The sequence below is a fragment of the Diadema setosum genome, chromosome 5 (assembly GCF_964275005.1).
Source record: "Diadema setosum chromosome 5, eeDiaSeto1, whole genome shotgun sequence".
NCBI lineage: Eukaryota > Metazoa > Echinodermata > Echinoidea > Diadematoida > Diadematidae > Diadema > Diadema setosum.
The window spans coordinates 28838767-28857685 of record NC_092689.1 but is presented as its reverse complement, the minus strand read 5'-3'; the positions used below and the strand labels follow the sequence as shown (position 1 = coordinate 28857685).

The 18919-nt window shown below is 37.1% G+C and overlaps 1 protein-coding gene across 1 annotated transcript in view; it reads left to right on the top strand.

The window, feature by feature from the left end:
- Positions 1 to 18919, top strand: part of LOC140229254 (protein PAT1 homolog 1-like) — a 59013-nt gene that overhangs the window by 36857 nt on the left and 3237 nt on the right. The window contains exon 16 of the mRNA XM_072309532.1: positions 4669 to 4818. Within this exon, the coding sequence (XP_072165633.1) occupies positions 4669 to 4818 (150 nt within the window). The remainder of the gene's footprint in view (positions 1 to 4668; positions 4819 to 18919) is intronic.

Genomic DNA, 18919 nt, shown 5'->3' with positions numbered 1-18919 from the left:
TATGCAGCCTTTAATGTGGAAAAATTGGCTCTTGACTGAAGTTTGCTGCGATAAATAACATTTCATCATTTTTTACCGTAAAACAAAAGTGCAGTAGAGGAAGTGAGGTCAACTTGTGGTGATGACCCCTGTCTAAAGTGCCTTTGTCTAAAAGCGTACACTTCATACAGGATGTTAGTTTTCTCAGACTGTGATTGAAATTTGAGGATCTGTTGATATGTGGGAGCGGGTACATTTCATGTGTGTGTTGTTTGCACTATCTTGGGAGTGAACTTAAAGACACATACGATGTCTCTCTCACTCTCTCTCACTTTCTCCGTGCATTTCTCTCAATCTCTTTCCCTCTCTATAATAGCTTCAGATGGATATTTTTGTCCCTGTACATTTATAGCAGTAATGTACAGTCCGACCTCTCCTATCCGACCTCCGTTTGACCTAACGTGATCTCGCAGTGATTTTTTTTTTCTCAATCTAATGATTACAGGGAAAAGGGTGATTCCAAACTCAGACAAAATTCCTGCACAAACTCATATGAATTACATATTATTCCCCAAATAATTAATGTACATTCACATCAAGTTTTCATCCAAATAACATCCATTCAGACATTGACTACCCCAAAATCACAGCAAGAACATTGACAGAATTTTTTTTCGGGAAATCAGGGCACGGTACAGGTGATCGTTCATTGAGCAAATTATCAGAAAATTCTGAAAGCAGACAGCTGACGAGGATGTGACATGTTCACGCAAAACTAATACATGCATGTAGCTACCATTGGGTAGGCAGCTGTGTGTATTAAACATTTGGTCTCCTATATCCGGCAAAATCACTTATCCGGATGAGCGCCGATCCCGACATATCTGGACATTAGAGGTCGGACTGTAATTCGAAAAATCAGAAATATGAAGGTTCACATTCTCATTAATGTGTATGATGTTACTGTGTGTATAAAATGTAAACATTATAAATACATGGAGAACTAGGTAATTCATCTAGTTAAGTTAGTATCAAGATTACACAACAGACAGTTTGAATCGAACAATATGATGCATTATAATGAGCAGTTGAATGCCTTAATGTTTAGTTTAATTTTTGTTATATATTCAAAGCTTTGTACAACTACCATGTGGTCAGAGAGGGATCTCCTTTCTTAAAATGTAAAATGTCATGACACTGACACTGACAACACTTTTATACTGTGGCATTGTCATTTCATATAAATAATTCAGGGTGTTGTTCATTACACTGAGCATCCATATATTTCTGCATGAGACACCCACACAACAGTTTTACAGCACAGACTGTATTAATCCCCTCACTGTACAACTGCCCAACACCATTCAAGAAATCAGGCTTTAATTCTTTAGAGTGTGAGCGCAACATGCAAGTGTAACTCAAATCAAGGCTATTACTGTATACTCTCGTATCAGTTCAGATAGGGAATATTCAAGTCGCACTGGGAAATGTTTCCTGTATGTGCCAATCTGTCAATTGAAAGTGAATCAGTTCCATGAGGCTTCTAATAGTGAAGGTTTGTAATTGATCTCAGATACATGATGATTTTGACAGACGTACATTGCTGGGTTGATATTTGCACTGATTTCAATTTTGAGTGAAAATTGAATGAGCCGTAAATTTGTACTGAATTGTACATTGTATGTGCAGCATAAAGTGCTTTTCATTTTCTAAGTTGAACGGCAAAAGGGCATTGTAGCCTTGTTTTTAATATTTGTTGATCATTGTGCCCTTCTGGTAATCATGTGATGATAATGTTATCAGGTCACATGGAATCTTGTTTGTTTAACTGTCATAAACCTGGAGCCATCACATACTATATGTATACACAGGAATTAAGTGTGTCGATTGGCATGAGAATAATGCACGAAATGAAATACTTCAGTCAAGAGTTGCTCTTTATTTATTGAAAGGAGTCATATCATACCGTCAGTTCTGTTTTTAGCATGTTTATTTAATAATGCATAATATTTAAGGCATTCGTATCCTGCCTGGAGGCACTATTACATCCTTATAGCTTAACAGTTTAATCTGCAGCCATCATTATATTTCATTGTGCATGGAATTGATTTCTTCTCCTTTTTTTTTTTGTTGTTGTCTGAATGTATGACTTTGTGTTTCTATACACACAAGATTCAGCAGTGCTTGTATAACTTTCCTATGCTGAAATACAGAAAGTTTCTTAATTCCCTAATTTGGCATGAATATGACATGAGTATGACACCAGAGCCAAACACAATTAGAAATTGATTCTTTTCAGAGACTCCATTCACACAATCAGCAGGCTCTGATATTTGTAAGGACACAAGATGTGAACATTTTTGTCTCAATATTTTGAGCAAATAGTATTGAAATGTTGCATAAGAGTGAATATCTCTGTTGACTGTCAGTTGTCCAAAAATGCACACAGTGTTTGCCCCTACACTTCCATAATTTCAATGATATTTTGTGGAGATCCTGTCCGTGACATACGAAATGTGACTGCAGGTCCGATCTCAAAATCATGGCCAGCCGCTGAACCAGATCCATCCACTTGCCCCAAAGTCTTGATAGTGTCAAGCTGGCAAATCAGGGCCGCATGCATTTTTGCAGGGACTCATGGTGATAATTTATTGAGATTGTCACTCGAGCACCCTTCTGGCGCTGTCCTCGCCATTGCACTGTAGATAGGGTGCAACCCACACAGAGAGAGCGGAAAGAAAGAGAAGATTAATTCTTTTCCCCAGTGCCTTGGAGCGAGGCTGTGTTGTTATTGAGCCAGAGGCTGAAAAAAAGAGGACTGAGAGTTTTTGTAGGAGAGGTGAGCGAAAAACTGGGTGAATGTGACTGTCTTGCATCTCTTCTGTAGCAGCTCATTCACCACCATCTTCCCTTTAATTGACTTTTCTTTTCTTTTCGTATTTTTTCTTTGTTTTTTGTTTCCTAGGGGGAAGGGTGAGAATGGCTAGGAGGAGATGTCTCCCCAGTGGAATCGTTTGCCTCATTTTAGCCAATTTTTATGCTAATTTTTGTCATAGGATACAAATAGGCCTATAGGAGTGAGATTGATGTTCCTTTTTGCATCGTTAAAGAGAAATTGCTGATTTCCATGTGATTAAGGATCCAGAGAAAACCATAAATGCCATTGAATATTTTTACATGTATGTCTTCCCACTTCTGTTTTATTAATGACTCCAATTTCTGCTGTGAAGCAATTCATTTTATTCATTAAAAAAGTTCAACAACAAAACAGAAATGTTGTATAACAAGTATATGAATTTAAGGCCTACTGTAAAGCTAGGAACATTTCTGGCATGAAACTTTTGCAAATTGGAGCCGATGGCCTTCTTTGCAGCATGAAACTTTCACAAATTGCTGACTGGTATTCATTTTATTGTGTTGACAAAACTTTTGTGTTTACTTTTCCGAATCTTGGCTCCTCATGAAATTTGTGAAAGTTTCATGCATGCAAAAATTTCTGGTTTTACAGTATATTAGCAATATTCCAGTCTGAACACACACAAAAAAGCGTTCACACTGGCAAAAGATCAAGACATTTGCAGAGGTGAGGGAAATATCCCTAGTGTGAGTGGGAAGTTTTGCGAGAAGTTTTGTGGGGAATTTGCGGTCACACTGCCATAACTTTGAGATCTTAAAGATTGTGATCTTAAACTTCTCGATCTTTTGCCAGTGTGACTGCAGCTTTTGTATGTATTGGCACTAAACCATGCACTTTATGCAGTGCTTCTCTGAGAGCGATGTGGCATAAGATTGTTCTCATATAGAACTTTGTTGTCTTCAGGGAGACATCAATGTAACGAGAAGAGAAACGAATCCATTCAAGTGATGAATCTATCCTTTTGAGGCATGTTCTGTGCGTTTAGAAATTACATTCCGTAGCTATTGGACATGTCAGTCAGTAGAAATCATGTCAGTAGAGTGCACAGTGAACCCTATAGCCAGTTTTCAAAGCTTTGTGTCAGATGTGTGTGTACCCTTGTATTTGCTTCTTTCATGCTGGGCTGGATAAAAAGGAAATTAAAGAGAACGCATTAACAAATTATGTTGTTTTGTGTACCAGTGTATATAAATGTATGTTATTCGTGTCATCATGTCCATATGTATTCACCTGTAGCACAGCACACAAGTGCATGTAGCACTGCAAAAGTGGAATATTACTTAACCCGTTGAGGCCGAGTCTCGAGTATACTCGGGCAAGCATCTATGGGAAATGTGTGTTGTAGCAAAATCAGTCTGTCCTCGATGGGTTAAATTGCTAGCTACTGTGGACAAAGCTGGGAAAAGGAAGAAACTACAAATGTTCAAAAGAGTTTCTTTCAGTCTGAAGTGTGTTAAAATTGAATAGATATGATACTTAAATACTGAACTTGACATACTATTAAATTTTGACTTTAAACATTGATGGAAGAATTATGATAAGCTGACTGTCATGAATTTGCCAATATTTATGAAAAAGGTCCTAGATACTGTTGAAGTGCTTCAAGTACCGGTAAATGGATGTATGTAAGCTGCTAATATGATTTATTTATAGCTTCACACCGTTTTTCTATTTGCATGAGTATGGGGGATGCCAGATATCTGAATTTCTAATGCTGGCTGGTAAATAAGTCCTTTTTTTTTCTCCCCTTCACTCTGATTTCTATTCTGCAGGGTCGAGAGTGTCCAGTTGATAGCCCAAGCGATCTGTATGGTCAGCGATGCAGCCATTGCCAGGCCACTTGGCCGCTTTCCCAACATACTTGACCACTTCTCTCGCTTCGTCAGCAAGCAGCCCCTCAACGCACTGGAGAAAAGATTGAGGTCAGTTTGATTCATCTTGCCCATAATGGTTTCATATCTTGTGCCCCATGGAATATATGACCTTTAATAGTTCAAATTTTCCCATTAAGTTATCACTGAAATATTAATAATAAGAGAAACGTGGAGGAATTAATTTACTTACTGTACTTTGCAACCACCTGTATATGACGACCATCTTTTTGCCAGAGCCTGCTGTGAAAAAAAAAAAAATCCATGCAGAAATCGTATCAGAAAGAATATATGCACTACATGATCCTCGGCATAACTCAGCCAGGAACGACCGGCCCTGCTTCCTTAAGATGGCCGAATCATGTATACAACCACTTCCTGCGGGCACAACGGGAAAAAACCCAAATCAGATTGTAACAAACAGTGATGAATGCAAAGTCGGTGTGATTGACAAGTTTTCAGACAGACATCTGTGTCAAGCAAACTATAAAGATACAATTGTGCATGAAGGTACTTGAGGTTGCAGTAGTTGTGTGATGTTTTGGTGCTTGTGTCGACGGTACAGTGTATGTGCATTGACATGTATGTATCATGATGTCTGAGGAGCCTTGAGAATCTCTGTGTAAAAATGACTGCCATATCAGAACCAGAAAGTCCACCTGTATGCAGAGACCACATTTTATGTTTCCCTTTGGCAGTCTTTAAAGGCTGGTCTGATTGCATGTGTTAGTGTTTTGTTTGAATACATATTAATCAGCCTGTATACTTCCAGTAAATGCACACTGTATGTTGTTCAGATGCAGTATCTGTACTATCGACCCATTGAGGACGAGTCCTGGGTATACTCGGGCTGGTGTCTATGGGAAACTTGTGTTGTAGCAAAATCAGCCCATCCTCAAAGGGCTAAGGAGAAATGCATTGTACATAGCTTTTTCCAGATCTATTCTGTTTAGCTCTGTTTTGCTGTAAGAGATCAAAACCATCACTGGATATCGGGCAGAAGCTCAGTAGTCTAGTGGATGTGACATCTGTCTAGCAAACAGGAGGTTGTGGGTTCAAATCCCACCTGACTATGTGTGCCCATGATTCTCAGCATAGTCATTTCTCAAACACTGAGTCATCTGGGTTTATTTATGTCGATGAAGGGCAATTTGTCAATCATTTGCAAGTCATGTGATAGTACACACTGCTGTGTTGCCACCGTTATAAAGTTTAAAAAGTATCAAGATCAGAGTTATATTTTGTCATTCGTGATTGAAAAAGGTGAGATATTCAGGTAAAGATAATAGGCCCCTTTTGACTCCAAAGATAATAATGATAATGCACATACACAATTAAAGGTGCAGAAAATACTGTAAAACATGATATATTTGAGGCTTGAAATTTTCACGAATTAGAGCCGGCGGCCTTTTTTGCGACATGAAATTTCGCGAATTGCCACTGGCATTGAGTGCATACAGTGTAGACAAGAACTTTCGCATGCATTTTAATTTTGCGAATCTTGGCACTCACGAAATTAAACTGCATGCGAACATTTCTGATTTTACAGTATATAGACATATATTACAGACCACACACTATTAAAGCAAAATGGTAAATTGTGATAGTTATGATTTCGGCATTTGCTTTCCAGAGTATGTCGTTGTATGCAAAAATCATGCAAGGGTCGTAAAGTTAGGTGAAGAGAGTGGTGCAAATGTTTTCAATATAGATCATACAATTATCGACCCAAAATATGTATGAACACATCATACTGCCTTTGAAAGGACCAGAAATGTAGCCAGACAACATTTCCTATAAACATCCACATCATGCTGATGCACTTTTCAGGATACATATGTCATTTCCAATTGATAATATGTGCAGTTGATGAGGGTGTTTGCATTCTGTTTGGCGGTAATGGAAACGTAGATGATCAGGTCCCTGGATGTTAAAACGTGACTGGAATGTAGCCATAATGTCACCCTGTCCTAAATACATTGTAATTGGTTCACATCTTGGGTTGATGACCTGGGCCCCCATTCCAAGAAAAGTTCTTATAGCATCCCCTGCTGCAATGGGAAGTGCCACGGTCGTGACAAGAATCCATGTTTTGGATTGACTGTTGCTAGAAGAAGTTGCTCTTCCAACTGTTCCGTTATTTATTATTATTATTATTATTATTATCATTATTATTATTGTCATTATTATTATTATTATTATTAGTGTAATAATAATGATGATGATAATAATAATAATAATAATAATAATAATAATAATAATAATAATGATAATAATAACAATAATAATAATAATAATAATAATAATAATAATAATAATAATAATAATAATAATAATAATAATAATAATAATTATTATTATTATTATTACTAATTTTTATTATTATTATTATTATCATTATTATTATTATTATTACCATCAATATTATCATCATTATTATCATTATCATTATGAGACCCTGGTGTGTGTGTGTGTGTTTTTTAATAATAATAATAATAATAATAATAATAATAATAATAATAATATTAATAATAATAATAATAATAATAATAATAATTATTATTATTATTATTATTATTATTACTAATTTTTATTATTATTATTATTATTATCATTATTATTATTATTATTACCATCAATATTATCATCATTATTATCATTATCATTATGAGACCCTGGTGTGTGTGTGTGTGTTTTTTTTCCTGTCAAGCATTGTTCAAGCCCCTCCTAAATAACTTCACAGTGAATTTCGTCACGTTGAGTCCCCAATGCAGTATGCAAGTGTTTATGATTTAAGACAGGGAAAAGGATTTAGGCATTATTGATTTCCAGCACAAAACTTGCAGCTTGTAAACTAAAAACATCAATATGTGATAAGAACTGAAAGAAAATGTGAAGTGATATTTTTCCTTTCCAAATGTATATTGAAATAAATTGAAAGCCATTATAAAAGACAGTGGATTAGGACATGTTTTGACACCAGCTCTTCACATAAAGTCTTGGCGTATTGTATTTTTTTTTTCTTTCGCTCATCTCTTAAGTGAATAAAATTTTGTTGTTTTTTGTTTGTTTTTTGTTTGTTTTTTGTTTTGCCTAGTTAACCTTTCCAGAACTTATTTGCAAAAGAGAACTCTCATAACAAAACCTACTTTAAATTTATGAGCAAGACCATTGTTAAATGTTCTTTGAAACATTTTTTTTTTTTTTGGGGGGGGGATGTGGAACAGACTTTGATTGAATGCGTAATTTGCTCCCACCACCCTCCCCCCTTCCAAAGAAAAATGATTAAATTCTGCAAAATTTCTACATAAATGATTGAATGTTTAGCTGAATCATCATAGATACGTACATACATACACAAGATTAATCATTTGCAAAGGGCAACTTGAAACTACCCATAAAGGATCTTGACTGATGATGTGAAGACTCATTTTACATATGTGACCATGCATCACAAAGCCAACAAAAAAATTGCACCCCTTAATCTTCTGTGAGGACTCAAAAAAAAGGTGAAATGGGTCAAGCAAGTTAATTTGGGGTGTTTTTTTTTTGTATTTTCTGAAAGACTTATTCTTCTACATTAGTACTAAGTTTGGGATCATAAAATGAATGGGAAAGTGTGTTTTCAGCAGTTTTTCTACAGTCCTTTTTTTTTGGTAGAATAGTGAGATCAGGTATGTCATAGAGGCCCCCTTTCATTTCTTGAAAATCCTTTGCACAGTCTTTGCTTTTACCTCTAATAACTTTTGAAGGGATAATGTCACTGCTTTGAAAGTTGGCAGTAATAATGGACAGGGTGTGTTAATAGAGCATGGTCAATTTCATCTTAATCTGATTATCTCTTCATTGTTGTTGCCCCAGTGGTTTACATCCTGTTTTTTTTGTCCCATTCATTACATAGCTAGCGCGGTTTGGTGAAAGATTATTTAAGGCTTGAATAGACCCTAGACTTCAGAACCTCTTTTCTTGGTTCACACTTTTAAAACAGAGTGTGTGCTTTCTTTCCAATATTTAGATAGGTTAGGAAAGTCCATTTTAATTGAGTTATGCATCATTTTAAAGCTTTAACTAAAAAAATCCCATGTCTGGCGACTTTTTGGTGGCTTTGTGATGCAGGGTCACATATGTCCGGAAGAAAAGAAATGGCAGAATCACCTAGCTTCGTTTGTCCCCAAAGCTTTCTGTGGAATTAGAATGCATGGGAACATACTGTGTTTTGCCATGAAATTCAAAGGTGCATCAACTTGTCGCTGGAGTTTGCATCTTCTTTAATACATCCATTTGAGGGAAGGAAAAGGACATGTTGCGTGACGGTTTCCTCCAAACCTGATCTGCCATCCTCGTGGAGCATTTGGTGATCATGAGAGTGGCGAGACTTCTGTCTTCTTGTTGTGCTCTGAATGCATTTTAATCAAATGCTAATCTCTCCTTCGGAGGGGGCCCCCCGAGCCGTCGTTTGTTATTTATGTATTCAGCTATACCTTCGATGGGAAAGAATGGTCTTGATATGGAAGGGAAAAGGTTGCCTGGTGCTCCCAGGGATTCTTTATTTTTTATCCCCCTTCCCCCTCCCCTTCCCCTCCCTCTAATTCTTGGTTTCGGTTTTTGTAGAGCATTGTATAGATATTAACAGATATCTGGCTATGTGGAGTCAAAAATGCAGGAATTGTAAGGAAAGCCGTCTCTACAAAAGTGGATTTGGTTACATTTACAGGGCATTTAAATATACATGCTTTAGAAAGACTGTGACAGCATTAAGCAGCTTTGTGAAAACCCAAAAATGTATGGCTCTTACAGACGGAAAGTGAAGACAAAAAGGTAAAGATACAGCCTCAGGGAGGTGTAAAGCACGTATGCAGATTATTTAAAATGCCGAAGGACCTGATGTTGTAAGCCTTTAGAAAAGACCCCTCCCCCCTCAAAAAAAGAACAAGAAAAAAAAAATATAGCTTGTTTTAAAGGGAGTTATTGTCAAGTGAGCAATACTTTTCACAAGCAGAAGTAGGTAGAACAGAGTTGTGAAAGTAGGCAGAACAGAGTTAGTGAATACAGAAAATCGAGAGATGATAAAATGATGACTGCATTACTCCAGTGTCATGTGGGGTAGGCGAGGGGTGTGAGTTGGTTTGTAAGTTGGAAGAAACATTGAAAACGAGAGGTTGATGAGGAAGATTTGTGTTCAGGAATGTGATAGAGGAGAGGCTCAAAATAGATAAAGATATGGTGCAATGAAAATACCCTAGATGCATCCTTGGGTCTATGTACACCTGGATTCTGTTTCATGAAACTTGTCATCACTAACTACTGGCACATTTCTATGACAAATTTGCTCTCAGCCAATCAGATGCATGGATTTCAGTAGCTTATAACAACTATCGTAACTTGTTATTGATAACAAGTTTCATGAAACGGGGCCCTGGTGTTGACTTATGAGAAAATATGGTAAACGTTCGCCAATTTCTTGGGTCTGCGATTACCTCGTACATGCCAGTTGGTATGAGTTCCACTTGTAAGAGAGCCGTGCAAAGATACAAACATGGTTTTATTTCTCTCCATCGTCATGTCACAATGGAAAGTTGACCTACATCCACTTCCGTTACCCCTCTCGCATCATTGGATGCATTCAATCTCTCGGTCGTAATGGCACCCTTGGGGTTAGGGAGGCGGGTTATACCTGTTGATGGAAGCAGTCTCTAGAAGCACGCTGTGAATGTCTAGGAGGGTGATGGAGTACCTCGTTGCCAAGAGGAGGGTTGGGATGTCGATCTATCATGATCCCGTTGCCGAAGAACGCAAGAGAAAGTTTCGGGGAAACTCATCAGCGGGGGTCACGTGCCATTCAGACAAATTAAAGCATTCTGTGTTAATGCGTATCCTGTTTCGTGTTGCAGAGACCCTGGAGCGAAAGATACAATTGAGTAGGAAGAAGTGAATGTTTCTCAGAGATCGTGTCAGATACGATGATGTCAGAGTTAGAAAGAGAAAAGAACATACAGTGTATATATATGTGTGTGTGTGTGTGTGTGTGTGTAGATATGGTATCATGAAGACTCAACATTAATGGTAACCTGGTAGTCTGAGCCACCAGAAATATATGTTGGACTACCACTTTTAAAGAAATGATATGTTTTACAGTAGATTGGGGCACCAAAAACAAAACAAAACAAAATGTGACTGTGTATATTGTTTTTATGTGTTTAGATCACACAGGAAAGGGGAGAGACACAATTGACTTACAGCAAAATTGTATTTATTCAATAATAAAAGTAGGTGCAATTGTATGATACCCTTATGTTTCATAATTATGATCTATTTCATGAACATGCAGTTTTGTGGAAAGTTTTGCTTATGCCTCAATTCAATATTGAGTGCGGTAGACAGTATTGACCGATTCGGGTTCGTTGAGGGCAGCAGACATTTTACGGCACAGGGCGCAGCCATAGTGGGTGTATCAGCCGACCCCCCCTGCTCTCCCCCACCCCCGGGCAACATGTTTATCACGCACTTGTAACAAAGGTTCGCGCACTAAGCAAGCATTCGCGCACTAATTACGAGACGCCCATTGGCTAAAGCAGTTTTTCATTCTGCGCGCGTGCTAATGTAGGGAGAGGGGTGGGGGAGTGCGGAGGGGGGGGGGGGGTCGGCTGATACACCCACTATGGCTGCGCCCATGCCAAAAATGCACATAGCGCGTCACAGAATCGGTCAATATGAAGACCTTTATGGTAAAGGTCTTCATATACTTAACTGTCTAACATTTATTATCATACCTGCCAATTTTCTCACAATTACTATGGTTTATAAAAATTTTAGCGTTTCATTAAGTTATTTCATTTTTTCTTTTCGACTTCTTATTCACTGTACTTGATGTTTGAGTCACTTCATCGTACTCATCAATTTTAACATAAGGTTCATGTTTGATCAAGATATTGTAATGTTTTAGTAAATTATTTCATTTTCACTTTATGTCTGTTTCATCTTTTCTCCTTATTACGGAAGGGAGGGATACTGGTGGCTCCACAACATATGATGCCACACATTCTGACAACAAAACAAATTACCACCACCGATGATATCAAACTTTCCAACGTGGGTCGAACAGGCCACACCCACTTTGTACAAATGCATATTCATGACATCCTCTTTATTTATTTGGGCCACCAAACAAAAAAGTTTGTGTCAAGCCTTGTACACTGTATGTATAATGTGTGTATAGAAAACATTGGATGTATATATATTTTTTTTTCTTCAGAGAAATTTAGCCTTCTTACTCTGTTGGTCTGCCTCTTAATGTCACAGGTGCTCTAAAGACAAAGCAAGTGCAAAGTAGTATGTTGTAAATATTTGGAGGGGAAGGAGTCTCCTCAAGCGAAAAGGTATATATATCTGTCCATTTCCCCCGCTGCGATGTGATAATGACATTCAAGGGAGCATCCCCCAAGCCACTGACAATCCTCGAGACATTGTCCGCTCCCTCCATCAAAGACAAGACGAAAACCGGCACATTGTCGGAACGTGAATTTGTCGGTCGGAATGTCTGACAGTAGCCTTGGGCAAGGTGTAGATGGAACCCTTTGGAGTCATTGTGTGAAATGATGGACGTGATACTTCCTCGATGAGGGGCGAAATCCGCAAGGTCCTTCATCAGCTCTTACTTGGGATGTTTGCAACAGATGACATGCTCTTTATTTGGTGACTGCTGTAATGAAGATAGCCACATTTTACAGTATCTTTTTTTTTCCCATTATAATTGCAAGAACAATATTTTAAAAATGTCAACATTTTTTTATGTGGAGCAAGTGTGCACAGATGGCTTTGTCAGTAATACAATCACATGGGAACTATTATTACCTCCGCCAAGGGAGGAGATTATGTTTTCGTTACTGTTGGTTTGTTTATTTGTTCGTTAGTTAGTTAGTTTGTCTGTGTGCAAAATAACTCAAAAAGTAGTGAACGGATTGGGATAAAACTTGCAGGAAATGTTGAGAATGACACAAGTAACAAACGATTAACTTTTGGTAGTGATCCGAAAATTTTGGGGGAATTTATGAAGGATTTTTGATATTTTGGCAGGTAGGGTCAATGAACTTGGGAGTTCAGGCTGCGCGTATTTGAGGTTTGCATGTGCGCACTAAATTGCGTGCTCTAGTTTCTGCTATGGCGAGGCGCGCCGTGCAGCTGAGGGTTTATGACGTATCAAAGGCTTCTGTATTGGGAAATCGGGCGACTTTCAGCACACAATGCTATAAGAACATATGGGTGGAAATCACTGATACAGTATCTCTAATGGAAGAACAAGATTAGTGGTGGAAAATGAGCTGCATGCTTGGCGGAGGTCTGTGCTCTCAGAGTGCTTCTCTAGTTGTAATGATAGTTACAGCTGATTGTTGTTGTTTTTTGTTCATTTGTTAGGACTTAAGTTGCAGTCATTAATGTTTCCATAATCATTGGCATTATCATATCACAGAGTAAATAAGATGATGCATAATTTTGGAATGTCATTGCTGGGCTAATTATTAGCATCATTGAATACCCATGGTATGTTTGTCACATCTTCAGAGATACTGTCACTGTCATCACTGGTAGCAGTGAAACAAGTGTTGCACAGAAGCGTTTTTCATAAGATGCTTGATGGCCATGCCAACTGCTTGTCTAATGTGGTGTAATACAAGGACGTCTGGGCCCTGTTTCATAAAGCTGTTTGTAAAGTAATACGAACGACTTTACAAGGTACTATGGCAGGCCAAGTGGGTTTCCTAATCACTGTTAATTTCAATAGCTGAAGTTGAAATTTGCTGATAATAATGATTATTCTTACATGTTTACACACATTTTACAAGTTGAAAGTGTGTTTTTGCCCCAATGTAGATGAAATATTGACATACAGTATACTTTGTTATTAAAATGTAAGAAAAAAATGGGCACACATGTTGGCACTGCATGATCCAGTCGTTCGTAAAGTCATGTGTAACTTTACAAACAGCTTTATGAAACAGGGCCCTGGTCTGCAAAAAACCTTTTCAGCAGATTTTACCAGCATCGCATAGTGGGTTACAGCAACTTCAGGCACCATTGTTTTTATTTACATACAGATATTTGTAAGAAAAAGAATTGTCTGTCCTGCCATATATGAAGACAAATTTTGTTCCCTGCCTGATAAGCAAAGAAGCACGATTGTATTGGCATGTGTATGGTCAAATGCAATGTGTTATTATCCCTCAGAAGTTAAGACACACACACACACACAAAATCATGTATATAAAGTATAGGGGAAACAAAGATAGATGAGTATTATTGAAGTGATGTCGCTGTCCCCTAACCCAAATAACCTTGTACCTCCAGCAGGATTCATGTTTAGTTTATACACATACAGGAAAAGGGAAATATTTTATTTTTTATTATTTGGTCAATGTTGATCAGATTTTATCTGTTTGGTTGCCCGCATTCTTGCACCGCTGAAGAAGAACAAACTTCCTGGCAGGAATAATATCACCTCATAGGTGTTTTGTGCTTACATTTAAAGGGCACTGCGAGGTGTGAAAACGACAAGAAATATATATATTTTTATTTCTCGTTCTATTGCCCAAATGCCCAGCAGGCCAGTGCTCATGCATTCTCGGTTTAATCGTATAGTGAGTTTGGATGGCAAACCAGCATGTTGGTGCAAAGAACCCTGTGTGGTAATATTCAGCCTGGGAGAAGAAGTGCTTGGATGTTTTCTGGAAAAAGAAACTCAGTTGATCACGCATGGTGCAATAAACCTGGAGAGAGAGAGAGAGAGAGAGAGAGAGAGGGGAAAAAAGGTGAAGGTGGGTCAAATTAAAAAAAAACAACAATTTAACAAAATATAACACACACACACACAAATGCCCTGGGGTATTAATGTGAATTAGGGCAAGATGCATGGTTGCTATGTTTGGCTGATATAATGTTGAGTGATAATATCATTACTTGTTGAACTATTCCCTGTACTTCCTAACCTTGTATATCTATTACAGCTGCTCCATGTGTCATTGTGTGTGTAATCCTTGATAAGAAGGACAGCCAGTTCACATTTTGAACTTCAATTTGGGACTTTCTGCTGTCTAAATATCACACAAGTTTCAGGATATCCATATTTTGATAGTTTTCCATCATTCAGTCATGTGAGAGTACAGAGTTTAATCTGATTTCACAATTTTTACTCTGTCCAAATTCCACTTTTCAGACTATTTGGCAATTCAAATGCATTAAAATATTCACAGTTAAATGCACTTCAGACGTTCCTTTTTTTTTTTTTTTTTTTACTATGTTTCAGATTTGTCAGATTTTTTTTTAAATGTTATTCTGCAAGTAGTCTCATACCCCAGATCATTAGAGAGACATCAACAACAAATGATTTTTGCTGAAAAAAAATGGGAACAGCAGTTTTGATAGGTATTAAAGGTAGGGGATACCTTTTACAGACCTCCCAAAATGCAGCAAAACATTAAATATGAACCTCAGGGGACTTGTTTAGGCCACTGCTGAGAAATTTGGAAGTCAACAGACATCTACAATTTGAATAATGCACAAAACTCAACTACTCAGTAGTTCTGTGTGTCAGCCACACTTAAGCCTTTTTGTTGCAGTCTTCTGTATTTTTTTTATCTATAAACACAAATCTGAAAGTATAAGAGCTGATGTAATAACATATAGAGTGTGTGGCAAGAATGTATATAGAAATGTTTGTAAGTTTTGATGAACTTTCTTCACAAAATATACATGATGGACACACATGCAGTGCGTGGGTCTGCAAAGGTAGCCTAGTAATGTACTGGAATTTACGATGAGCCCCGAAAAAATTCAATTCAAAATCTAACGGTCAATAAAAATGTACTAAATGTTACCTTCCACTTTCAATACTTTATGGGAGTTTCTAAAATGATACTCTCTTCAACATACCACTGTATTTATACAACTCTTCATTTAAGGCATGCAAATGGGATTCCCTACCTTTAAGCTTAGATTGAGTCAGTACATCCAAAGCAAAGGTTGCTGTTAACCTTGCCTGTATGAAATGGGGATTTGATCTAATTTTCCGATGAATCATGAGACGCATGTAGGATAAAGTGCTGGAAAATTGCCATTTCATAAGGCCAAAATTGTTTACAAGTACTTTTGCAGATGCCTATAAATGTGGGAAAGAGTGGAAATTAAACTTGCATTAGGGTGAGTGAAATGCCTACAGAAAGATTTGAACTGCAGTATTCCTGGTCTTGAAATGTAAAAGAGATTCATTTTAAAAGAATGAGTGGGGAAAAATTAGTGCAGAAAATGTGTTTTCCATGAATTCATCATGCCACCAGCATTTGCTACTTCCTGAAGATGCACCCATCCCCCACCCCACCCCCTCCTACCCCACCACTCCCCCCCCCCCCCCCCCCCCCAGCCCCTGGAAAATGAAATTTGTTAATCCTCACCCATCAATTTATGGACATTTATAAAAATAAAAACTAAAAATATATGTAGTTTGCCTTAGTTTGATCAGTTTAAAATGTTAGATACTCAAATATGTAACTATTCATTTTTCACTGCTATAAGATGATTGCATTTTTTTTTTAATGTACAACAAATCTTGGACTCCTTCCATCTCTGCATCATCACCTACTTACTATTAATGGCATATCCTGTGTTGCTTTATTTTTAAACGTTTCCCATAGGTATAGTTGCCCGTGTCAAGATACATTAGATTTGGAGCTATTGGATAAACAAAGTGTAATTGATTTACAGCACCCTTCTGGGTTTTTTTCCATATTCTTGGGCCTAGAAATGTTTTTACAATCTCTGAAATCGCTCGACGAAACAATTTGTCGTTAAATGCTGCAGGGAAGTGAGAAAAGTGGGACAGGTAAATAGAGTGAACTTTTTTTAGAGCTTTTCTAAAGGTACCTCTTATTGTTTCTTTAGTATCCCAACAAAATGAAAAAAATGAAAGATCTACTTCTCTTAAAGATCAGATATAATCATTTGATTTAATCAAAATTTTAAAGAGTTCATGGAACCTTAAAATAGAGCTATTATGTTTAAAATAGAGCTATTATGACACATGTATGGAATGAATGCTGATAATTGATAAGATTAAAACATTTTTTTTTCTTGCCATTCTGCTGTGCCTTCTTTTTTTCTGAGTAGAATGCACACTGACCTTTCTGTGCACTTAGAGCTTTATTTATTTTTATTTTTTTGCTTGAATTGTTTTGTTTTGACTCAGGCGAGACACTCTTTGGATTAATAAGGGGTTCTAAATATATATTTAATTGTGCATGTTAGTTGTTTAGGACTGTTTTTTCTCACAACATCAGTACAGGGTATGCAACAAAGTCAAAGTCATTTGCAAAATAGTCAGATCAGAAAAAAAAAGTGGTAGAACTGAAAATCCACAGATTTCAAGCTGATGATGAATAGAGTAAAACAACAACAACAAAACTAACCACAACAAACAAACAAAAAAAGTTTCATTTATAATCAAGCATACAATAGAAAAATACAACTCATCACTAATTTTGTGATGTTTTCCATTTTGCTGGAAAAGCAATTCACATGAGGACAAAGTGTCTGAGAAGTTGATGGCTGGAAGTAGTTCATATTGTTACACATAAAGCCTGCCAGGCAGTTTAAAAGGACCACCAGCCTAAGTCTATTGTTAGTAGGTATGGGAAAGGTTGATGATGAGGATAATTCATATACATATTGTATTTGAATCATCAATTTATGAGTCATGAAACTTCCATAAATTGCAACTTGCATTGAATGCATTATGTACCGACAAAACCCTTGGCATGCATTTTACGTGAAAGGAAACCAAAACCCAAGGAGCAATGAGGATTGAGTGAAAGCATTGTTAGAACACATCAGGGAAAGTTTGAGGAAAATCGGACAATCGATGCAAAAGTTATGAATTTTTAAAGTTTTTGTGTAATATTGACTGGATTTGTAAGGAGACTACTTCAGTTTATGACATCATGTATGGACAACAATATAAAGAAAATATAAAGAAAATCCAACATACTTTCACTTTTCTAGCTTAATGAAAGAGCCCTTGACTAACCTCTTTCAGAAAGCAGGGGGAATGATATTACCCTTATTAACATATGTCAGTAACAAATTGATGGAATGTGTAATTTTCATGAAAAATGAATTTTTGTGGAATTCTTCTTTTATTTTCTTTATATTGTTGTCCACACCTGACGTCATAAACTCTAGTAGTCTCCTTATCCAGTCATTACAACACCAAAACTTTAAAAATTAATAACCTTTGCATTGATTGTCTGATTTTCCTCAAACTTTCACTTATGTGTTCTACTGATGTTGCTGCTTTCACTCAATCCATATTGCTCTTTTGGTTTTGGTTTCCTTTAAGGAATCCTTGCTTCTCACAAAATTTGTGAAAGCTTTATGCAAGCAAAAATTTCTGGTTTTACAGTATGTTAGTAGAGTAGGAACGGTGAAAGATAAGACTCACTGTCAGAGGTCATTCTTAAATGTCATTGTCTAGCTGTGAGAGGCTAGTAAGGAATGTCATGTGTATTTTCATACTTTGCCTTCTGCCATGTTGTTGCCATTTATAATTTTGTGAGATGCAAATAGATATATGAGGTGACTAAAAGTGGACATGATTCAGTATATAATGCCAGAGTGAACTGTCCTGAAATTGTGTGCTGTTCTGTTTATTGGATTCATATGAGCACCCATACTGTTTTTGACAAAATGTCATCAATGCTCACTACATTTCTACTTTGCGGTTTGTAATGGTGCTCCTGCTCAGTGCATTTCAAGAGTGAATATCACCATTTATGTAGGTTAGTATACAAATAATGCACAGGTGAGAGAGTGTTAGTGGAGATGCAGTGCACTTGAGGGTATTTACAATGGTGAAACATGCATGAGGCGCAGCTGAGTGCATGTTGGATGACATTGTGTATACCCGAGAGTGGAGTTGCAACTCCGCTAACGTCACAAGCTTAAACCTGTGCATTATTTGTTTTATAGAATGGGTAAAAAATTGATATTTTTTACAGATCACTTTGGGTGAATACCAATCAGCTACATACAATCAATGTAGAACTTGCTCAAAAGCTAAGGTGTCCAAAGATATTCATTCCAAATACTCTACACACATGAACTAGAAGTT